Consider the following 24428-nt stretch of genomic DNA (forward strand, 5'->3'; position numbering starts at 1 on the left):
GAAGTCTGACAGGACCTACTTGAATTTCTTCGGTATTTCTGAACATAACAACTCAGATACCGTCTCATTTTTATACAGGCTACGCTTATCTTCAGACTCATTCTCAGTCAATGATGAAAGATAGTGAATGCATCTGATGCACCTGGCTCTTCAGAGAATTTACCCAGTTGCTTGATTCATCCTGTGTCACGTGATAAACTCTCAGTCATTGCACTTTAAGAAGGGCTGTAAAACCAACCACCAAGAGCTGATTCATGCCATCTTTTTAAGCCCATCATTTATTTACACTTAAGAAAATTACATGTTACATTTATTGCGTAAAGTACGTAGCTCAGATTCACACAGTGAAGCATTGCCTGAAGCAGCAGTTAATCCAGCCTATGGATATTACATGTGTTTAGTTATTCCCCTCCTGACGTCAGTGTGATAAGGATGTGCCCACAGGAGATAGGTAATCTACTTGGTGAGCCTGGCAGTGGAAGATTACAGCTTTGCCAAATTTAAGTGCAGAGAATTAATAGCTTCTGACGGGAATATGTATAATCCTGTTAGTGAATATCTCAGATATGTAATCAACGTGTACTTATAATCGTGTTCATCTCCTTTCCATTAGACTTACTTTTTTGTCAGGAAATTACTTGTCTTATTTAATGGGTATGAACTGTAATATATATGATTAAAATGTGTCTGCGAGCGATGTTCAGACTATGAACACTTTCAAAGTCTAAGTAACTATTAATTTCCTTTTCTGTCTCAGGTGAACTCTGTAAACTCTAATACGAGTTGGAAGGTATCGCTCTTCATGATCTACACAGAGAACATTGATGATGTGCTGAAGGGAGTGAGTACACCATATTACAAATGTCACAGAGGATATACCCTCTAAGTGCTCTAATTCTGATACAGTATCAGAAAAAAAATCTCTTACTGCAAGAAATGTTTGTCGTCTTGTCGTGGGAATTGCACTAAGATGTATATCTCATATTTGTGTCCATATAGTCAGTATAACTAACCTTGGGTGTAAAACACCAGCTTTTGCATGATAGCCTTTGGCTATGAGTTTATAACACTCTAAATTATGTTCCTCAACCTTGCATTAGAAGTGCCCCACCATTGATAGTTTATATACATGTAACACAAGTTTGCCTTTATCCGCGGGGTACACTTCATGTATATTCGTTGCATTTAACTTAAGAATCAGGGTATTTAGGGAGATTATGTTGACGGATGATGGCTTCAAGTTGCCTTTATTGTATTGCAGTTTTAAACCACCGTCTGTTGACTTCAGATCTGTAAATACCCTATAAAAACAGATATCAGTTACCATCAGATCAAGATGAAATAGTGTTATATGTGCATACAGTGTAGATTGTATGATGATACTTAAACTGTAAGTTGTATGTTGTGTTTCCCAGGGGGACGTGGTACGGCTATTCCATGCTGAGCAGGAGAAGTTCCTGACAGGAGATGAGTACAAGAGGAAGGAGTGTGTGTTCCTGAGGGTCACCGCCAGACAATCAGCAACCTCAGCTACAAGGTATGGTATGGCCAACCAGTTACATTTTGGCACTTTGTAAACTTTTCCAAATCAAAAGGGGCTACAAGTTGTTGCCAAAGTTGGGGTGCGTACTTTGTTTCAGGTTATTGCATGGATAATTTGGAAAAGAGCCTAGAACAAAGGTGGAACTACAATTCTAGGAATGGTGTAAAATATACATATTGGTGCTGTCTTGGTGTTGTCTTATCAAAGGAACTGTTTAGACAAGGATGAAAGCAATTCGAACTTGAGAGTGAAGCCTGGTTTGATGAATGCAACCTAATGCAAGTACATATACCTGTAACTGGAAAGAGATTTGTAATCTACGTAAACATGCTGCATCCATGTTCTTCATCAGGATCAGTTTAGATGCCAGTTTGGATTTTCAGCACTGTATTTGATACAAGCTCCTTGGGTTTTGATCGTAGAATATGGTCAATAGTGAAGAGAATTTGATTTTCACTTCTATCAATTTTGTACTTATTTCTCTCCCAGTTCCAAAGCCCTGTGGGAAGTTGAGGTGGTTCATCACGACCCCTGTAAGGGTGGCGCCGGTCACTGGAACAGCCTCTTCAGGTTCAAACACCTGGCCTCTGGGACCTACCTGGCAGCAGAGGTACACTAACTACTACTGATCATGATGTTTCACTAAGGCAGGATTTATACAATGGAGAGACTTTGTCATGTTATAAAACAAATTTAGAAATAGTACAGACTGGTACACTCAAAATGAAAAACATCTGGTAAACAGATTCCAAAGGACATTTGTCATACTGTAAATTGATTAACATTTGTAGCGACTTTGCAATAGGAGGGGGAAGTAGGTGTTTGTGGTACACTGAGTGCACAGTTGCAACAACAATACTAATGTAATGAAAGACAGAACATGTATTCCTGGTGCGAGTCTGGGTGAGATCTCAAAAAAATAAAACATGAATATGAAGTATTTCTTGATTAGAGTATTTGATTTTTTTTATTTATTCGAATGTAAGTTCATCTGTGACCGTAATTAACATTATGATACAATTTTATACTTTACACAAAAATAAAGCGCTTACCAACAAGCATTTGATCAGTCCTCTGATCCTTTTCAAGTAGTGATAACCCAAAGCCTATGTCATACATCCAGAATGGAAGTGTGACATCAGCAAAGGGTCAAAGGTGCTTGGAAGTCAGTATTGGACCCCGTGTCAGTGAAGGGAAGGTTTATGGCTTCTTTCATTCACCTGAGAAAGTATTTAATAATATGAATATTTATGTATATTCTTTGTTTCCTGTTTTCTCGGCACAGATTGACCATGACCCGACCCCTGACACCCAGCGGCAGAAGCTGGCGGGGCCGCAGGGCGGGATGGTTTACCAGCTGATGCCCATACCCCACGGGCACGACATCGCCTCCATCTTTGAACTGGATCCCACCACCATGCAGAGAGCAGACTCAATGGTTCCGAGGTACACTCTATTTTCTTCTAAAGTGTGTATTTTTTGTGATTCAGCTATTACGAGCACGAGCTGCCTAGGTTGACCCAGTGTAATCAATTGTGTCACTGGTCCTAAGGTACACTAACTGTCTTTATTTTCTCCTAAGTGTTAGGTTATATTTTTTGTGGAACTGCAAAGGCTGACTCAGTCTGAAGTATTGTCATTGTAAAATAGATAAAGAGAGAAAGATAGATGTAATATGCATGCCTCAGTAACTACTGCAATTCTGCCCTAAAATAAAGTCCATTCAAGGAAAAATATTTTAAGGGTCTTAACGGTGCACACCCCAGTTCTTCCGCGACCGGGGTCCGCGGTAGTGCGCGGCAAATAAGTGACGAAAGGCTTCCGCGGGTCCATGTTTGAGTTGACATTTCTCATTATTTCCTGCGAAATGACATTAAATGGTTACATGGCTGAAAAGCGTAGGAAATGGTGTATTTTTGGTGTAAATTGTGTTTTGGTCCACGCCTTACTTCCGGGATATTCCTACGCCTGAATGTAAAGAGGCTCGTGACCTAGATTGACCCCTGTGTCATGCCAAGTTGTAATGCCGCGCGCCGTGGATGATTAAAAAAACTGTAGTACTAGAATTTTCTTTATAATTGGCTGGATTACTCTCTAGGTTTTCCTCTTTCTGACAGTATCAGTCGTGTTTGCCGGAAAAATCTTCTTCATGCGTTTCTTTTAATGCCAAAATGCCCGATTTTGTGCGTTATTTTTTACATGAAAATAATGTTTTGTCCCTCTAATTTTTTTAAACTTGAGAAGTTGAAGGATCGAAACTGAGTTGGTCTTGTAGCTGAAGAAATATCCTCTCACCCCATATACAGTTATTTTGCTTCAGGATAATTTCCTGGTAGAGCTGGTCGCTAGACCTTAGGGTGTGCCGCCTCCATTTGAAACCCCAAATAAACTGGTGTGTGCCCCCTTAAGTATCAGTATTGTCGAACTAGAATGTCAATACTCTAATTTAATTCAGATTGAATTCCAAAATATAATTGAGTTCTGTGCCATAACATATTTACTAACCTCACCCTGCCCTGTCTTCAGGAGCTCCTACGTGCGTCTGCGACACCTGTGCACGAACACCTGGGTACACAGCACAGCCATACCTATAGACAAGGAGGAGGACAAACCTGTCATGCTCAAGGTACGAGATTTCACAACCTGCCTTCTTATGTTACTTTGGCACACACGGAATATTTTACTGCCTAAGACATTTAGAGATATTGCTATAGTCTTCGTTTGTAAAACCAAGCTGAGATATGCAGTTCCTTTATCATATTGAATTATGTTTTTGAGTTTTATGTCTCATAGTATTGTATCACCAGAGGTTTCCTTGCTCCAAATAAATGTTGTGTATGTAGGTTGGTGCTGCTCCAATCCGGGAGGATAAGGAAGCCTTTGCCATTGTTCCTGTCCCTGCCAACGAGGTCAGAGACCTGGACTTTGCCAATGACGCCTGCAAGGTGATGCAGGACATAGCTAGCAAACTAGAGAAAAGCAGCATCACTCAGAACGAGAGAAGGTAGGCAAGTCCAAAGTTTGGACAAGCTTCATAGAGGGCAAAAGAACGTTAAAGAACTGTAACAGTTTTCACCAGTACTGTTATTCAACATTACCTGTTGATTTGTATATCATAGCTGTTACATTAGTTTGATTTGTAGTGGACATTTCTCCATCTCTGAAAGAGTAGCATCCTATGTTTAACTTTGATTTGACAGGTAGTGTCAACATGGTGGTGGGAGAAGATGATTTCTTATCTCATGATTTTTGTTTCCATTGGGTGATCATCATTATTGCATGGGAATTTCATTTCTGTTTTGTTTCTGGTCTGTTTTGAAAATGCCACCATCCTGTCTTCTCCGACCAGTTCTGTTTCCCAACTGCCAACTCGGCCGGCCATCAACAATGTGCTGTCAAAGAGCGTCCGGAGGTCTGGCTGTTTTCTGGACTTGGTCCTGCAACAACAGCCTCCCCTGCAGGGAGGAGTAGGTGGAAGGGCACACTACTGTCACAGAACATCCTCTGAACCAGCAGACTGGCTGCTGCCTGCTCGACTAAAACTGCTGACATGGTTCTAAAAGAGGGAAAATCATGGTGTCAACAACATTCTTCCCATTGGCTAATACAAGATTGAGCAGGGAGGATTTTGAAGCTGTCATGCTGCTGTCATGACTTTCCTTCCACCTTTCTCCTTACTGCAGGATGGGCTGTCGACCTGACATACACCATGTAGAGCATTCATCTTAGTCTGCCCACAAGGAATGACCTTGCCTTACCATGTCATACCACGCTTCTTTAGTTCATGATCACTTATGTCTTATTTTTGCACAGCACATAATTATTATAAGTTTTGGTGAGCAGAGTAGATGTGTTGGAGTGGAATCCCCCTGTTGTAAAACAATCTTTTATGCCCTTAATCTTTTTGGAACCAATAGTTCGAAGCTGTTACAGTACTGGGTTCAATTCCCGCTGTGTCTTAAGGGGATGGTCTTGGATTTTTGGAGAGGACCAATTTTACAACATATTTGATGCCCTGTACCAAACATACAGGGAGACAAAATCATAATGTCATTTTTTATGCTTTATTCTTCAAACCAACATTTGATACTCAATTTTCCATGTAAAACAAATACAGTTACTGGTACATTTAATATTGCACTGGTAGTAAGGTGCTTTCTAACATTCACCTCAGGGCAGGCTACAGGACCCATCCCTTTGAAATTTGCTTTATAGGACAGACAAAAACTTCCCCCAGGGCTTGTAAAAATTGTGAATTTTAACATGAAATTGACAAAAATCTATTTTCATAAGCTTAGAATGACAGATTTAACAAGGCAAATTAACAGCATGGGCTCCAAAACAATGAGAAGGACAATAATTAATTTAAAGCCAGAGACAGACCAGATTCACCCATTGGTCCTCAATAAGTAGCCAATATCCCATACCGTATGGATATGGATTTGCTCTGGGGTTTAGTTGTTCATATGTCAGCTCTATGATAAGTTGTTATGCTAATTCCCCTTTGTCTGTGAGACTGAGGTAACCTATACCTGTTGTTTTATAACTTGATATTTAGGAATATCAATAGGACTGAGGAAGCTTTTCATATTGCAATACATTTAGGTTGGAAATATTGCAGACGGATATAGCTGTTCCTACAGATAAAGGTGAACTAGCTACGACCTGATAAACTGAACTATACCTTGTTCAAAATGTAGTGCAACCATAACCCTGATCTCCTGTTTCAGGTTTGTTACCCAGCTGCTGACGGACCTGGTGTATTTCCTGGCAGACAAGCCCAACAACGGAGGGGACCCCCTGGACGTGCAGATCACCAACCCAAACAGGGAGAGGCAGAAGCTCATGAGAGATCAGAACATTCTTAAACAGGTAACAGACATCAAGCTTCAAGTGTTTGATGGCCTGATAAAATCAGTTATATAAAAAATTCACTTTTTCTTTCTTTTTTTTCCACCTTTTTTAAACATTGGTTATCTGTCAAAAGATGCGAGTTTGAAATGGTTCCTGCCTAGGTCTCTTTAATAGACAAATTTAGATTTCTTGGAAATTCCATGCAAAGGTCACCTGACTGTGGAAACTTGGATAATGATGTGAGAGCATGCATAGATGTCAACTTGGTTTACAGGAAAGACATGCAATAAGTTGTCATACTATACTTGGTATATGCTTTTGGCAGCTGTAGTCAAGTTAAACTAATGACAAACTCTTTACCTAAGCACTGCATACATCATATCTTCGTGGTTGTAGATCTTCAAAGTTCTCCAGGCGCCCTTTGAGGACAAGGGTGATGGTCCTATGCTGCGGATGGAGGAGCTGTCTGACCAGAGACACGCCCCCTTCAGGCACATCTGCAGGCTGTGCTACAGGGTGCTCAGGCTGTCACAGCAGGACTACAGGAAGAACCAGGTACATGTGATGTTCGCAGGATAATCACATGATATTCACATGATATTCACATGATGTTCACATGTTGTTCACATGTATGTACTAGTCAACAGGTGTCAATGTGTAAATGCCTGCACTTCAATAGATATAATAGTTACTTTTAACCAGAAAAAGCACATATCTGGAATACTGTGGAAGTCTCAGAATCACCTTGTGTATTATATACACTGTCATTATTGAAGTGTTGAAGAGGCCTTGCATCAAAATTACTTTGACTAACATCTCTACAGATTGAGTTTATTTTAGTATTAGAGTTTCTGTACACCTGCATTGTTATTGTTTTTGCTTACAAATGTTGTGTCCTTTTCTACAGGAGTACATAGCAAAGCAGTTTGGTTTTATGCAAAAGCAGATCGGCTATGATGTGTTGGCTGAAGACACCATCACAGCTCTTCTGCACAATAACAGAAAACTGCTGGAAAAGCATATCACCGCTGCTGAGATAGAGACCTTCGTTAGCCTTGTTAGGCAGAAGAAGGAATGCAGGTGGGTTGACTACAAGGGCTCTAAACAATGTAGTTCAATTTTTGAAGTATAAAAGGACTCTAGATTATGTTTTTAGCTAGATATACAGCACTTGTCTGTTAGGTGGTTAATGTATAACACGCTTCCAATCGAAAAAGTAGTATACTGCTGTGGGAACCCAAATTTCAAATCTATGAATTTCTTCTGTTTTATTTCATATCTCAAAGTACCTGTAACTTTTGTTAATCTGATCACCTGTATCCTTTTTAGCAAAATGAACGTTTCCAAATGCTACTTTTGAGTCTAGTTCCGTCCATATCTTGTACAATATTGAATGAAATTCTAATTCTCCCTAGATTTCTGGAATACCTGTCAGACCTGTGTGTGTCCAACAACCAGGCCATCCCTGTCACCCAGGAGCTGATCTGTAAGTCTGTCCTCAAGCCAGCCAACAGTGACATCCTCACGGAAACTAGGTAAGAAATACTGAAAACTACACCTGCAGATGGGAACAGAGATGAGTGGCATAGAAGAATCCATAATTCTCCAGTTGGCATTGCATATTGTTGATGTCCTCGACTGACTGACTGACTTATTGTTGTTTTGAAACGAGTATCCTACTTGCTTCTTAGCAGTAGCAGAAAACAAATATGATATTGTCAGCATTTGATATATGCAGTCTTGTATGATTGTTCAACATGGTTTTTGGTAATTGTTAGCATTCTAGCAAATGTTATATTATCATCAAATGACAGGTATATGATTGTGCAACATAAAGTTTTTGTTAGGATGGCATTCCTCTTCTTATCTGTGACTTAACTGTCTTTCCCCACAGAATTGTGAAGACAGAAGTGGAGGAGGTGATAGAGGATGAGGAGGGTGAGGATGGAGAGCCCATCACCCAGATTGTGGAGGAGGAGGAGGTGGTGCTGTTCTGGGAGAAGGGACACAAACATAAGGCCATCCGGGAGCTGGCCGCTGATGCCGAGGAGTCTAAGGAAGACAAGCAAGTTATGGACTACTACAGGTAAGACTAGAGTGGCCTTAAAAACTGCTTTGAACAATTCAGTAATGCTAGTATGACATTAAATATGTTGGACACATTAACCAAAATTATATATTGAGGCACTGCTTTTGCTATTCTCAGTTTTTCCTTTGTTGATTCCAGATACCAGCTGGACCTGTTCTCCCAGATGTGCCTGGACAGACAGTACCTCGCCATCAACATCCTCTCCACACAACTGGACATCAACCTTATATTGCAGGTGACCACCATAAGAAACAGAAGCATTCCACATGTTTTGGCATCTAATGACATCATTTATTGCTTTTTGTCTTGTTATTTTATTTTTTTTTGTCTCAACATGCACTGTGACCTTCCCAAAGCCTGGATGTGTATATCACTCAGTTTGGTATTGTGAAAATGAAAACAGCATACTTTACACTTGGTATTGTTTATGTGCTATTCACTTGCGTTGGCCTCAATATACATTTACACACAACTATTCTGTGAATATTTCCTGATGCATCTGAATAATGTACAGCTGTATTGTATGGAATCTCAGGCAGAGTTAAAGTTTGCTGATGAATGCTGTTCACCATCTTTCTGTCTGTTGTTGCACGCTCAGAGTTTTGTTGAATCCTCTGAATGAGTTAGGCTTGAATTGCTGTTGAAATGTGCACCCCTCCTGACTGTAGTGCATGTCGGATGAGTCGTTGCCGTACGACCTTCGCGCTTCGTTCTGCCGGCTGATGCTGCACATGCATGTGGACAGGGACCCCCAGGAGCAGGTCACCCCTGTCAAGTATGCACGCCTCTGGTCCGAGATCCCCTCCAAAATCACGATAGAGGAGTAAGTATGGCATGTCGGAGTCATGTTTTCTTGTTTGATTGAACCTTTATTTACTCATCATGAGAAGCTCAGATCAGTCTGCAGACTGCTTTTAATTGAAGAAGTGGTAATGGTAACGCAAAATAAAACATTTTATGTATGTATTGTGTAAAAGCAGAAAAACAGTGATGTAATAAGGATATATGTTAGTGCCTTATATGCCCTACTCCAAATAGTCTCTCCTGTGTATATGAAATGACACCAAGATGTTGGCTATCACACTTCCAAATTTTCTTATCCCTGATGAAAACTGTCATTTTTTCATTTGAACTTTGAAGTGAATCATACACAAGAATAAAGCTTCCCTCATCATGAGTGATGTTTTTCTTGCAGCTATGACTCCACCAGGGACAAGAGTAAGGCGGACATGAGACCCAGGTTTGAGGACACCATGCGGTTTGTAGAGCGCTACCTCCGGCATAACCTTGCCGACAATGCACGAGGATGGCAGTTCGCTGATCGGAACCAGAACAAACTAACATTTGAGGTGGGTAGCTTGACACTTTTATTCCTTTTTTTTGTGACTGACACATTAAATCTGAAGATTTGTAAGACAGTTTCTTTTGAATTATGATCAAGTATTTATTTTTATGTCAAACTGCAAGTGTGTTAAGTGCTACTGTAATGCAGCAACAGGTGACTTTTAATATCTGACTCTCAACAAACTTTGAAATGAAGGAAAACATTATAATCTGTTTCTGCCTTTATATTACCTGTATATACATACATGTAAGGATGATCAGAGTTTTCTATCCTATTTCATAAAGTTCTTGAGAAATAGCTGTTTTTACTCTAATGATAAAATGATTTTTGTGTTTTGATATGATGGTTACTTGGTGGCATAATTTTTTAGTATTATATTGTAGCCACACAATTTCTGATGTTTCCCAGGTGGTGAACCTGTCCCGACACCTGGTGTACTTCGGGTTCTACAGCTTCAGCGACCTGCTGAGACTGACCCAGACCCTCCTGTCCATCCTGGACATCACCAACTCCACCACACCCGTCCTGGCGCTGGGCAAGATGGACAAGGTGTCCGAGCTAGGTAGGCCTGACCGTGCCGTCATGACTGCTCAGTCTGTTGATTTGCAGATTTTTAAAATCTTTCCCGTGACCCTTAGTCTGGATGTTGTGTTTCTTGTTGCCTGACCGAGCTTGCTGGCTTGAAATTCCACATGACATTACTGACCTACATAACTGATGTAACTGCTTATGACTGCAACAGCGCCACTGACACTAACAGACATGTTTCACATGTTATAGTTGAAGGGACTTGTTTATACCCCTGTCACACAGCAGAAAATAATCAGCCGAAGAATCTGCAGGCTGTTAATCACTTATTTCAGCAGTAATTCTCCTATTTTCACTCAATCATTGCCAGACTCGTAGAGATCAGGAGTTGTTTTCAGGTCCCCAAGCCTCCTCAAATGTGATAGGGTAGATTTTTGGGTAAAAACACGCTAAAGTCTCTATCTGTGTGACAGGGGTCTTATGAGATTATATATAGTCTTGTTTCATCACTTTGACGTGTCCACCATTTATTATCCGCCAATGCCTACCCCAGCAAATGGAGCCACGGAACAGAAGCAAGGTTTGTGATGGGCTTGCTTGTCTTGTGATTCGTTGCTGGGTAACTAGTAATGGCATGAAAGAAAAGCCGTCCTTTTTAGATTTTCCAGTGGAGGAGCCACGACCTTACTCCTTGTGATTCTGTGTCCCTTTCATGCATGTGTGCCTGATGTGTTGGTTTTATCCCCAGATTTCAGAGATGGTGTTTAAGTTTTACCCACCATGTTGTGTTCCCCCTTCCTCCTGTTCCCACCTGTCCACTCCAGTCTGTGCCTCCACCCTAATGTGCAGTGTTGGTTGGTGGGATGTCCCCAATCATCAGAGTAAGGAGATTTCATTGGCTGTCCCCTCCTCTCCTGACCTTTAACCTCGCCTTTCCTCAGCTCAGCACGGCACAGCTGGCTGTATATATAGCCTACATAGTCCCAGCGCTAGTTGAGATGATTTAGTCATTGTTTTGTTATTCATAAGTATTGCGATGCACATGTAGGAAATCATTGTGTAAGCAGGAGCGAGTGCAATCTCCCCTGGTGTGATTGCTTCTGGAGGATGATGATAAGGTTGTAGTTTAGATGTTTGGGTCCAGTTAGTGCACTAGGATATCCCAATTCATGTAGCAGCAATGCTGCAGATCTGTCTGCTGTTACATTGTAATGAACTGTGTATCACATGGTTGTCAAAATTCAAGTCTAACAACCACTGAGCTCCGTAATTGGAGAGCTAGGCACTTAATGCAGAATAGTACCCACTGTAATTTGTCAGCTTGTGCTACAGGCTCTAAAAAGTGATCAACAATCATTTAACTCATCGATCTAACAATCCATTCTAATTGACTTTCTCTCATTGCAAAGACTTCTCAAACTTTTAGAAACATGATAACATGTAGACTTTCAATTCTAGTAACATTTTTTAAATGAGTGTAAATATGCATTTATGCACTTATCACTTGGCTTTTGCTTTTATGATGACACATATTGTACTAATGAATGTTGTTTACAAAGAATATCTTTAAGTAGATGAAGACAAATTGTACATTCAACACATCAACTTATGAATCGATGGTTACAATGTATAAATACAGACGAATTTGAGTCATTTTGTTAATAACAGCAAGCAGTAGTTGTGATTAAAAATGCTTTATTTCTAGAGGAAAATTTGTAAAGGAATAAGAAAAGGTTGTGAAAACTGTAAATCTTTTAGTTACCACGTCACCTTTTTTTGCTTGGAAGGCAAATTTCCTTGGCCCAAAGTAGCCAAATTTGGCAAAATTGCTCGACCCCACATCCGCAGTTCTGTTGACTTGTCCTGATGAGAACATCCCACCACACAGACAGGACAGGTAGTGTTGCCATGGTTACTAAACCCTTTGCTCCTCCCCAGTGGGTAAGACGGGAGTGTTCAAGTCCCTGCACGACGTGAGCGCTGTGATGACCACCATGGTGCTGGGGGGAGGTGGCATGTCCGGGGGGAAGGCTCTCAAGGCTGGGGACGGAGAGATGGACACCATCGTCATGGATACCAAACTGAAGATCATTGAAATTCTGCAGGTAAGTCTATGTCATATTATGACTTACTGGTAGGAACGTTGGAGGATGATACACAGGCTATTTTGTTGTATTGTCAAATTTTGTACTTCTAAACCCTGAACAATCATATTACATCATGTTCACCTTAATTATGTATGTCTGTTAACTTGTCTCTCTACCCACCACAGTTTATCCTGAACGTCCGTCTGGACTACCGCATCTCCTGTCTCCTGTCCATCTTCAAGAACGACTTTGATGAGAGTAACAGCAGCCAGCGTGGTGATACCCTCCCTGGGCTGGGGACTAATGCACAGGACAACTCTGGTAACTGCCGAAACATTTATGATATCCTAGGATACACTAAGTAGGAAACTAGATTTATAAAATTCTGTGGATTGGAAAGTACCTGATTTGTACATGTATCTGCAGTATGTAAAACCTGTGCACAGAAAAATGGGCCAGTGTTGTGTGTTAGAAATTACTGTGTGAAGTGTAGCTAATGTAATATAAATGTTTATTTGTGTTGGTATATAACGTTATGAAATATAGTTTAACTTCTCTTGAGCACAAAAATTCAGACTCACTCCTCTGATCTGATAACTGATCACCTGCTTGCTCAGTCAATGTAATGCACTGATGTTCTCTCCCCAGTGGTAGATTTAGAGAAGATTGCACAACAAGCAGAAAGCATCTTTGATGGCAGGTATGATCATGTTTATTTTGATATGAATGCTTTATGCCTTGACTATCATCCCTGTCATTAGAAAATGCATGTTCCCTAGAGCTTTTTCTGTTTTCAGCCATGTTGACAATGATGTTTGGCATCTTCTAGGTGTGTTTCTGACTTGACAGATCTTACTATGTGACAGCATGTTTTAAGTCAACCATGTTCCTCTCTTATTCTGTGGCATCTCTTTCACTTCATTGCACAGATTGAGGAAGCTTAAAATCTGTATGGTTGCATCTGTTCATGTTTCTTATTCTATCTGACATCCATGACTTTGCTTGTACATGGAGATATCTTTTGCCCACTTCCTTAACTCTCACAATGTGACTGCTGCTACTTCGGTGGCTTTTGTTTCTGTATGCATGAGTTTTCCATGAGTGCCTAGAGTAAGGGTTGTGCTTGCGCCTTGCTCTGTGGTACAAATGTATGACACATGCCCATAGCATGGCAGCGTATGGAATGAATGCCACCAAGTTTTTCCCTTGCTTGTGTACTGCACGCCTCTCTGTGGAACCCTGCACAGCAAATGGAGGATAATCAGGCAGGTTCAGTTCTATGAGATATGTGTTAGTGCTACAGATCGTATCTAAGGTAACACCTTTTATTTCTACCTCAGAAAAGTTTTTTTCTGAGTTCTGCCAGTGCCAACTTTTGTGTGATAGAAACAGATAGTTTTTGATTTAAGATTAATAGATTAAACTGTACCAGTTACTGTGGGTTTCTCCTAAAAGTATAATGTTTATGAAAGACAATAAGCAATATGAATAGCAAGCTGTATTCCATTAAAGAGGGAAGTTTAATTTATAAACTGTTTCTCCCAAAAGGACAATGTTTATGAAAGACAATAAGCAATATGAATAGCAAGCTGTATTCCATTGAAGATGAATTTTTTTATATAAACTGTTTCTCCTAAAAGTACAATGTTCATGAAAGACAATAAGCAATATGAATGGCAAGCTGTATTCCATTGAAGAGGAAAGGATGTTTATAAGCTGTTTTGTGCCCCTAGTGATGAGTCAGCAGATCTGGACCTGGATGGTGCGGGAGGGCGGACGTTCCTGAGAGTCCTGCTGCACCTGACCATGCATGACTACCCACCCCTGGTGTCAGGGGCGCTGCAGCTGCTCTTCAGACACTTCAGCCAAAGGCAGGAGGTGCTGCAGGCCTTCAAACAGGTGAGACGGCATGGAGTTTCCAGGTGTTGTATGGATTCAGGTGTCCTGAATGTATGTTTTTTCTTCCTTTCTTTCTGTGCCTATTCCTTGGGCCAACTTGAATGAAAAAAAAACTAAAGATAATGTGATAGAATCACTATCTAAGAACTACAGTCAAAACTGTACACGTGATCAACTTCTACAGAAGGACGCCATGGCCAACATGACCTGTTGTATAATAAGTGATGCCTTTAACTGATTTATTCCTTTGACATAGATATTAATAATTCTGTCTATAGTGACCACCTGTTCACTTTTGTTGGTCCCTTGAGTGGCCTCTAGTGTTTACAACATAAGGATCCATTCATATCATTTTGAGTTGTTCTTAAAACAAGTCAACAGATAGTGGTAATAAAGACCCTGTAGAATAAAGAATGCTCCCTGGAGGCTGACCTGTGCACCCCCGCCCCTTCCAGGTACAACTGCTGGTCTCCTCCAGCGATGTGGAGAACTACAAGCAGATCAAAGCTGACCTGGACGAGCTCAGACTGCTTGTGGAGAAGTCCGAACTCTGGGTCTACAAGAGCAAGAGTGAAGGGGGCAAAAAGGTACATCTTCAGTAACAAAGCTTACTTAAATGTATTTCTTAAGAATAAATCAATATCTTTATTACTTGATAAGAGATAGAAAATTAAATCTTAACTCAGTCAGATTATTTGAAGCATCGTTCTTCTAATTAGCCGACCAGCATGAAAAGCAATGCACACAACTTGAAAAGATTCACCTAAGTTTCTGGCACTACTGACAAACTTTAGATCTATGTGTTGAATATCAGGTTTTGAAAACTTTTTGAATACCATGTAGTATTTGCCCATCACCTCTTATATATCCAATGAAGGTATTTCTTCTAAAGCGTGTAGATTTTTCATTATCTTAAAACAAGATACATACAATTCATATAATGACGTGCATGATTTTTTGCATTTATCACTTGACTTTACCCAATCCATTCAGTTCACATATCCATCCAATATTGACTCTCTACATTGTTTTTAAGTGTATGCACATTGCATGTTGTTGATGCCTTATGCCACATTTATTTTACCCATGTTGCCTACATCAGAAGAAGGATAAAAAGGATAAGAAGGATAAGGACAAAAAGAAGGACAAGGAGGTGAGCTTGGTCACAACAGAAACAGTTGTATGTCCTCCTTGTTAACCCACCTCCCTCCTGCACAAGGCTGGTTTCGGTGACACGTGTATGTCTGAAGACACATCTGTTTCATGTCCACGTAAAGGTTCATCTCCCTTGTAGCCCTGTACCAAAACAAGCCATCCACCTTTTATTTCAGCTTCGCCACCCCAGCACTGGGAGATTCCACTAAAATGATATTCAGAACTAATCTGAGGGCAGTTAATTGGAATCCTTCCAGTGTGTCTGCCACAGTCATTACCATTGTTATTGTCACGTCTTTCTCTAAACGTTATTTCCATTGACTAAACATTTCCTTGTATCCCATCTTATTGAATGTTTACTAATGGAACCTTTGCTTCTTCAGGCTTATTATTCTGAAAAGTAGAAACTTATTATCCTGAAAAGTAGATGACAGTAGACACTAACTTAACTAAAACGTAGCTTTTGGTAGAAAGTTGTAGTGACATATTTACTTGGATCCTGAGCTCTTGCAATTAGAATAGTTATTGATGTTGTTTGCACAGTTACAAATTAGACAAGTCATATTACATTCCTATGTGTACATCCGCTCTTTTACTTGTTAACAATCATGATACATTGCTAAGTTAGCCCTCTAATTAGAACTTTATTGCGTGAACTTTATCTTTCATTATTATGCAAGATAGAATTGCTGATGTAGGTGCATGTACATTAACAGCAGATGTCTTTTCTTGTTGTTCAACAGTTTTTCTACTAAATGTCTACTTCTACTTGTACTTTTATACCAGATTATATTCAGATTATATATTTGATAAAATGTAAGATTCTGTAAAACCTTTTGTCAAAGTATACCTTCCTATCTCAACACTACTTTGTAGGAGAAGAAGGAGTCCAGTACAGGGGATGGGGACGGAGACAAGAAGAAGAAATCTGAGGGTGGGGCTGACAAAAAGGAGGGGAAATCGGTCAGTCATGTGTTATGATCCTTGCTGATTTCTTCCTAGCCTTGGTAATCGATATAGATATGGAAAGCATATAAATTAGCATGTACATAATATAAATGTGTGTAACCATTGCAAATGCCTTTGTCATTTAGAGTGATTCAACCTAACAGAAAGCCTTGCATGATGTTAGATTATGGAATGATTGCACTGCTGTTACTATATACAAGCATATGGAAGCATGTTCATGTCCTACATTTATATGTATGTCTTTGTCAACTGTTGCACCAAAAATCCATGATTGCGATGCTTTCATCCACAGAAGAGTTTGGCTCATGTTATTTTATTGCTTGTATTATAAAGGAGGTAGTTAATTTATTGATTTAATGATTGATTGCAAGGTACAACAATTGGATACCATTTATTGATCAATCAATCAATTGAAGGAACTTTGTGATATTTTGATTGAACTTTATCAACAGGCAATAATCAATGTGAATAAACTTAAATTAATCAATAAACAAGTAAAAGCACCCAATCCTCAATTTCAAGGTTTGGTAAAAAAAATCAAAAGGATCATTTTTTGCCAATGTCCCTCATCAAATGTGAGAATTTCCCCACGTTTATGTTGAAGCGAGGGAAGTTGATGTCACAAGAGTCCTCCATTGGCGATGATGACATCATATATCCTGTTCGGGTGACCCGAGAACAATGGATTCAGTCAGTCCACATGTCAAAGGTTAGGAGGTCATCACCTTGGCAACAGACATGGCCAACCCTACTGCTCTCCTGCTAATCTGGCGCAGAAAGCAAACCTTCTCACTCTGCTGGGTTAGGGTTCTGAGGTGGCAGCTTGCCTATCTAATCAGTGTGTGACCATCTCATGGCAAATTATGAGAGTGCGGAAATCACTGGATAGAAGTCTAAGCTCATGAGCAAATCCTGGGGTGACTAACAATTAATCAAATCATTGTAACCCATGGAAGGTTACCATGTGATCCACTCATTTTGATACAACTTGCTTTGGTACAATCTCTTTCGTCATGTCATCGTTTTGGTACATGTACTTTTGGGTTAAGAAAACGGAATGCTCAGAAAACAAGTCTTAGTAAGACACTCCATTACCAACCATTGAAAATGTGTACCAATTTGAATTGATAAAACAAAACAATAATTCTTATACATGTAAGAGGTATTTTCACATTCCTATTGCACATATACATGTACAAACCTTGTACAAAGTTTCCATTAGAATGCAATATCTTTGCTGTCATCATGGTGACAGAAACATGACAAAGAGTTTGTACATTGTATTCTTTGATCCCAGACAGTATATATGAAACTACATGAAACAAAACTGCTGGGTTTTCATAATTGTTCTATGCTGTAATGATACTAAATGTCTCTCCCTGCTTTCTTAAATGCTGCCATGGACAGATCCACAATCACATTCAAAATACACGAAATGATTCACTCTCACAAATTGACCATTTTCTTTCACACCTTCCACATCTCATACCTGGTGACCATGAGCCTTAATTTTGCTACCATGCTTTGAGGCCTTCTTTCTGAACCGTTAACAGTTTTGTCACACAGTGTCTTCTGCATTAGTGTTTTATTTCCTTTCTGTTTGACATATAGAGACTTATCCCAAACCTTTTCTTTTCTGGGCATTTATGCCAATTTTACAGGCAAATACTGCATTAAAAGGCATGGTAAGTGAGGCTTTGTTAAAGTGCATGTATTCATTTTATGTGCTGCTTGCTGACTTTATGCATTTTGATTGTGGTGTGTTGAATTTTGTTTCGCTGCATTTTTTTGCCAATGTTTATTCGGAGAGTTTAATTTCATCTCGAAGAAAACCACCAAAAACGCAAAAAAAAATCGAAAATGGGTTCAACCAACAAGTGGAGATGTGTTGTCTACAGCAGAATACTTACCCTTGATAACAAGCTTGGTATAATACTAATAGTTATGACTTTTGCTGGGACTAAATAATTGGACTTTTGGTTCTTATTAAGAGCTTGCAAACTAACTACTAGTAGTTTTACACTTAACTGGTCATGGATGTTGCTCATGAAAGTTCTTGATGATATTGAGGATGAATTCATCCATTCTCCTCATTGCCTGCAAAATTACAACAAAGTCAAGTCAACTCTTTAATAGTGTCTATATAACCGATTCGTCAATTGTGGAGATACATGGAAACAACATTATTAATTAGCCTGTTACCCTCTCACACAATCAAGAACGTCAAAAATCAAGCAATGCCTGAAGCAATCTTAAATCTTGAATACTGATAACCAAATTATTGTGAAGGATACGTACTTAATATATAATGATAAAGCTTCTTTTGTCCCAGTAATATACAAAAATGTACAATTGTAAAGTCTGTCCGACTGTCTGTCCGAATACACTGAACATGCTCCATGTTGCTAATTTGTGAAATTCTTCTCTACTTCAGTCCTTGACATCATCCCAAGGTCCAGAAGGTTCTGCTATTGACCTTGATATTGGACCTTCCATGGATCAAAATAGCGTCAAGAATTACAAGACCATCCAGCAGGTAACGTCATAATTTCAATGACATGCCAAGATTATCTATGATTAGAAATACAAAATGTATCTCGGTGTAGTACAGTATGTGTATAACGGACTGATCCTGTAGCCCCATCCACCCATGGCAACCCGCTGGAAGCTAATGAGAAGGCCGTGGCCTGGCTGCAGTACTGGAACGGAACGATATGATGATGATGAACTCCCTGAGTGGAACGTCTCAGCCAGAAAAAAAAATTGATTCAACAATTGGTCGGACAAAATGGCAGATTCGACTTCACGTACCTGTAGCTGCTGTCACATGCAGTCTCATAGTCTCTTTTCTTGGCTGAACAGCTAATTTTGATAGACCTAAATTAGTGTTGAGTCTGTACATGTCTACCGATGTGAATGTAGTTCCGTGGAGGAAGGTAAATGTTTTGGTGAAACTTTTTGCAGGTTCTGATTCGCCTGAGCCAGCTTTGCGTCCACCAGTCCAGCGGGAAGAACCGTAAACACGAGCAGCGTCTGCTGAGGAACATGGGAGCCCACAGTGTTGTACTGGAACTCCTCCAGATCCCCTTTGATAAGGTAATGGAACTATTCCTACATCAAAACAAAAAAAATATCTGTATGTACACTACATATGTCTTAGTTCCATAGAATCTCTGTTTGCAAAAGATCATTGACAAGTGTATGTTGAATTACAAAACAACGGTTGGAACTGTAACCTAATAACTTTTCATTCATACTGATAACGTTATACTGGTTGTAGGACACTTAAAGGGTTTCTTTCAGAACGTAATGATTTTCTTTGGCATTGCAGAAGGAAGACACCAGGATGAACGAGATCATGCGGTTAGCCCATGAGTTCCTTCAGAAGTTCTGCCAAGGAAATCCAGCCAATCAGGCACTGCTACACAAACATGTGGACCTGTTCCTGACTCCTGGGGTATGCTCATCCAGTTTTAAGTACATCTGATTTAATATAAAAAGTAGAGTTGGAAGGTTGTAAATTTCTATTCATCCATGAAAATTATAGTTGCTGAGTACCGTAGTACCAGATAAATGATTGAAGTAAATAAGGAAGGAATAAAAGAATTAATCAATGATAAATTATAGACAAAGCATCATAAGTTGGTACCTTTTTTCACTTTGACACTCATTTTCTTAGCTCTTGGAGGCAGAAACTATGAGACACATATTCATGGACAACAGCATGCTGTGCAATGAAGTGACAGAGAGAGTGGTGCAGCACTTTGTTCACTGCATCGAGACCCACGGTCGCCATGTGCAGTATCTGAAGTTCCTACAGACCATTGTGAAAGCAGAGGGACAATACATCAGGAAATGTCAAGACATGGTCATGGCAGAGGTAGGACAGAGATTTCCATTTGTTGTACATAGATTATCTAGCGTGTAAGAGTTCTTGTATCATATTTAAGCATATTCTCAAATACAGTAGACACCAACCAATGGTATCACAGCCATTGGCATAAGTCTGGGATTTGCATAAAATTCTGAAAACCCAAACCATTTCCAATTCACTCCATTATAAATAGCATTTGCATAATTGCATAATCTATTATGGCATAAATTGGACATTGGGGTAAAATATTGTCAGGTCACATTGCATACTGACCTGGAAATATGTGATAGAAAACAAGATGAAATAAAAAATGAACTACCAACGGCCTGTACAAATGCATTACATTGCCAAAAGTTTTGAAATTGCCTTGAAAAAATGTTTCCATTGAAAATCATGTTGAATGTCAATATGCTGATACTGATACAAATAAAAGTAAGTCTTAGAACATAAGATATAACGATGATACAATACATAGTTGCAGGTCTTAACTTGTAGTATAATGAAGTTTCTCATTTGATCAATTTCCATTCCCTCCTGGCAGTTGGTGAATGTAGGAGAAGACGTCCTGCTGTTCTATAACGACAGGTCGTCCTTCAACACCCTGATCGAGATGATGCGGTCGGAGCGAGAGAAGAGACAGCTGAGCAGCCCTCTGATGTACCACATCAACCTGGTGCAGCTGCTGGGGCTGTGCACCGAGGGCAAGAACGTGTACACAGAGATCAAGTGCCACTCCCTGCTCCCTCTGGATGATATCAGCAGGGTGGTGGTGCATCCGGACTGTCTACCTGAGGTAGGAGGAGCTTTGCAGTTTCCTGAGTTATTTCTTATGTTTTACTGGGTTAAAACATACTGTACAAATCATGATAATATACCAAAAGAGCTATATCTTTTTTTTACTGGGTTGTAACATACTGTTCAAATGATGACAATTTAGCAATAGTACAGCTGCAGAGCACACACCCTCATCAAACTCATTTTGCCCAGATACCACTAACTTGGTACCGAGGTTAGGCTGGGTTCGAATAAAGCCATTTGGTAGAAAGTTGGTTAAGAATGTGTACCAGAGGACTGGCCATGTGTGGTTACTTAAGACACAATTTTGCCATACTGCTTAACATCTGCCTTTTGAATGCTGTGTCACTACACTTGCTTGACATGATATCCAAGTGTTAGAAATGTAATAAAATGTTTGTCATAGTATGTGTTTAAGAATTTGAAGTTGGGTCCATCAAAATTTTAGGTGCTCAGAAGAGGAGCAGTAAGGTTTGTAATTAGGTTTTTCTACCTAATTCTACTTAATTCTATGTGGTGCACCCAAAAATTATATGGTGCACCCAATTTTTAGGTTAGGTGCATCACAAAAATGAATTTCGAGCCCTGAGATGTATTGCAAGCAATCAGAAATCTCTCAGTGGATAAAAACTTCCTTCCGGTGTCTATAGGTTAAAGATGCTTACATCAACTTCCTGAACCACTGCTATGTGGACACTGAGGTGGAGATGAAGGAGATCTATACCAGCAACCACATGTGGACTTTGTTTGAGAACTTCCTTGTCGACATGGCCACGGTGTGTAAAACTACTCATCATTCTTTACTGCATAGATATAAATTACACAGTATGGCATTGTGCAAAAGCACATACAAGTCCTTACCTATCATTTTTTTAATGCCAGGTCATAGGCGAGCACTATGTTTCTACAGCAAAGGAAATGCAGCCTGCATTGTATTAATTCTTGCTGTGACATACAAAGTAACCTTGTCTGCCTGACTCTGTTGAATATGAATTACTAAAGTTAGTCAGTCCAAAATGATGTTGTTACTATTTCTAAAATTGTTGAAAAGCACTGTGAATTAACTTAATATTTCTTTTGCTCTCATCAAGATGCCGTTGATAATGAAGACCTACCAAAAGAAAGTAGATGTCACAAAGGTACACTACATTCTTCTTCGAAAACTAACGTTTCCTCTCTTTCCAGGTTTGCAAAGCCACAGATCGTAACCACGCCGACCCAGTTCTAGAGCATTACGTCACCAACACCATCATGAACATCATCACCATGTTCTTCAGCTCCCCCTTCTCAGACCAGAGCACCACAGTTCAGGTAGGTGGTACCACTGGCTGGTTGTGTGTCCAACAGGAGCACTGGCAGGACGTAGCTTTCTCCTTTCTGGTCACTACCTGTGTCATATAATGTTAAGTGTTTCTCATTTGATTCACTTTTATGTTAAAAATGTTTCTCATCTGATTCACTTTTATGGAACTGGATTTTTAAGGGGGTAGGAAAGTCAGATAGGAGGAAAAAGTTTCCTTAGAAGTGTATGCTCGATGGCAGCTAAAATGCAGTTATGGTGCTTTTTGTACAATGATCAAAGGTTATGCATCTTTTCTTCTTGGACTGTCACCACTAAAGCATATTAAATTTCTTTCAAAGATGTTGATGTGGCCTGCATCCAACTCTGAATGTTATCTTATAACACATGGCCATTACAGGTTATAGATCATTACTATGAATGTACATGTAACTAGGTTGTCTTCTGTCAATATTTTATGGCTTAAGATACCTGTAGTTGGAGAAGGTCAGCATTTAGAACACAGTCTTTGAAAGACAGTTTTGCTTGGTGTACACAGACTGTTGAGTTCTGTGACTGGTTGGAGAATGTGTGCAGCGCTGACAGGGTTTTGCAGCATGATTGCTCTGCCTTGTTCACGTTCTGTTCCACCTGCATGTGTAAAGCTTGTTTATCTCAGTGCCAGGGATACATGAACACATATACCTCTGAGTCATTACCCCTGACACTGATGTAAACAACTGTTATTGCTGTGCCTAAGGCAAGAACTTGAGCTGTGGCAGCACATACTGCTCACTGAGCTGAGTTTGCTTATAATGAAATCACTATAACATCAGATTTAAAGGAAAAAAAGAGTATCTCTTATCTATATTTGAAGGACAGAATTTATTTTTGGTATATTGTGCTATCACAACTAGACTCAGGTGAAAAGGGAATTTTCAACTTGCCTTGAGCTTAGCTATGCTGTTTTTATATACTCACACTTTCCCTACTGTTGGCTTTGCATGGACTTAAATGCTTGTGTAAGTATGTGCTTCTTTCTCACGGAGTGCACGAGAATGGTCCTGTTTGAGAGGTATATGTTTGTTGTACTTGTGTGTCTGTCAGCTTGTCTGTCTGTCTGTCTGTTTGTCTGTCTGTCTCAATAACAAGATTGGTTAAAGTTTCAGACTGTTTTAGTCCATGAGATCTTGAATTTTTGTTATGTCTTTTTTATTTGTAGATCATGCTCATTACACCTATTTCATGACATTATCTTTTTTTCTGTTTGTTTGTTTTGTTTGTTTGTGTGCTTTGACCTATACCAGGTGTTTCTCAGCCCCCAGCTTCGTGCTGTAGTCAATAGTATGTTTTTCGTAAGTACTGTACATGTTGCACTGTTGCCAACCATAGCTAAGTAAACCATTCTGTCCCTCACTTTTAAAGCATTCCTTCATTACTTCTACCATGCACATGTTAAGACGTAATTGTGCCTTCTTTTTGTGCTGTTTGCACTTCACTTGCACATAACTGCTTTTAAGTAATTTGCAATTCTCCCTGTGTTGTCTCTTTTTCAACTTTTTGCACACAATGTTAAGAAGCACAGAATATCACTTCATGCAATTTCCCCCAAGGGTTTTCAGTCTGTAACAATTAAACAATATGTTTTGAGAAATATTGAAGAATTATGTATACTTAACATCATAATATATTGCTGTTAGGTAACAATATTGTTTGATTATAGGGCGTGTATAAAGTATAATGTATTTCCCAGACTGTCAAGGTTCTCATAAAGAAACATTTTAAGAATCTTCAGTGTTGCTATTTGCACCAATCCATGTTACAAATTGCCACACTGTCCACATCTGAATATACATTTTAGCCTGTAATTGAAATCAAAATTACCAGTCACTTTGGAGGGTGTACTTTAAACAGTGAAAGGTTATTGGTCACCATGTCTTCTTTCAGGCTGCCTCTGAGGAAACACAGTGATTACTATATAATAGAAACAAAATGTGATGCCAGCCGTATT

At 39.6% G+C, this 24428-nt stretch overlaps 1 protein-coding gene across 1 annotated transcript in view; it reads left to right on the top strand.

The window, feature by feature from the left end:
- Positions 1–24428, top strand: part of LOC118415973 (inositol 1,4,5-trisphosphate receptor-like) — a 97079-nt gene that overhangs the window by 43919 nt on the left and 28732 nt on the right. The window contains 35 exon segments of the mRNA XM_035820957.1: positions 758–841; positions 1416–1537; positions 2033–2153; positions 2829–2989; positions 4070–4169; positions 4387–4547; positions 4893–4955; positions 6274–6415; positions 6794–6952; positions 7305–7477; positions 7813–7932; positions 8292–8483; positions 8625–8721; positions 9155–9309; positions 9682–9835; positions 10240–10393; positions 10913–10939; positions 11184–11240; positions 12298–12464; positions 12632–12767; positions 13095–13146; positions 14180–14345; positions 14801–14932; positions 15448–15498; positions 16377–16463; positions 17074–17178; positions 18131–18154; positions 18904–19005; positions 19434–19565; positions 19801–19926; positions 20149–20349; positions 20885–21136; positions 21789–21914; positions 22324–22449; positions 23725–23772. Of these exon segments, the coding sequence (XP_035676850.1) occupies positions 758–841; positions 1416–1537; positions 2033–2153; positions 2829–2989; positions 4070–4169; positions 4387–4547; positions 4893–4955; positions 6274–6415; positions 6794–6952; positions 7305–7477; positions 7813–7932; positions 8292–8483; positions 8625–8721; positions 9155–9309; positions 9682–9835; positions 10240–10393; positions 10913–10939; positions 11184–11240; positions 12298–12464; positions 12632–12767; positions 13095–13146; positions 14180–14345; positions 14801–14932; positions 15448–15498; positions 16377–16463; positions 17074–17178; positions 18131–18154; positions 18904–19005; positions 19434–19565; positions 19801–19926; positions 20149–20349; positions 20885–21136; positions 21789–21914; positions 22324–22449; positions 23725–23772 (4275 nt within the window).

Source organism: Branchiostoma floridae, chromosome 5 (assembly GCF_000003815.2).
Source record: "Branchiostoma floridae strain S238N-H82 chromosome 5, Bfl_VNyyK, whole genome shotgun sequence".
NCBI classification, from domain to species: Eukaryota; Metazoa; Chordata; class Leptocardii; order Amphioxiformes; family Branchiostomatidae; genus Branchiostoma; species Branchiostoma floridae.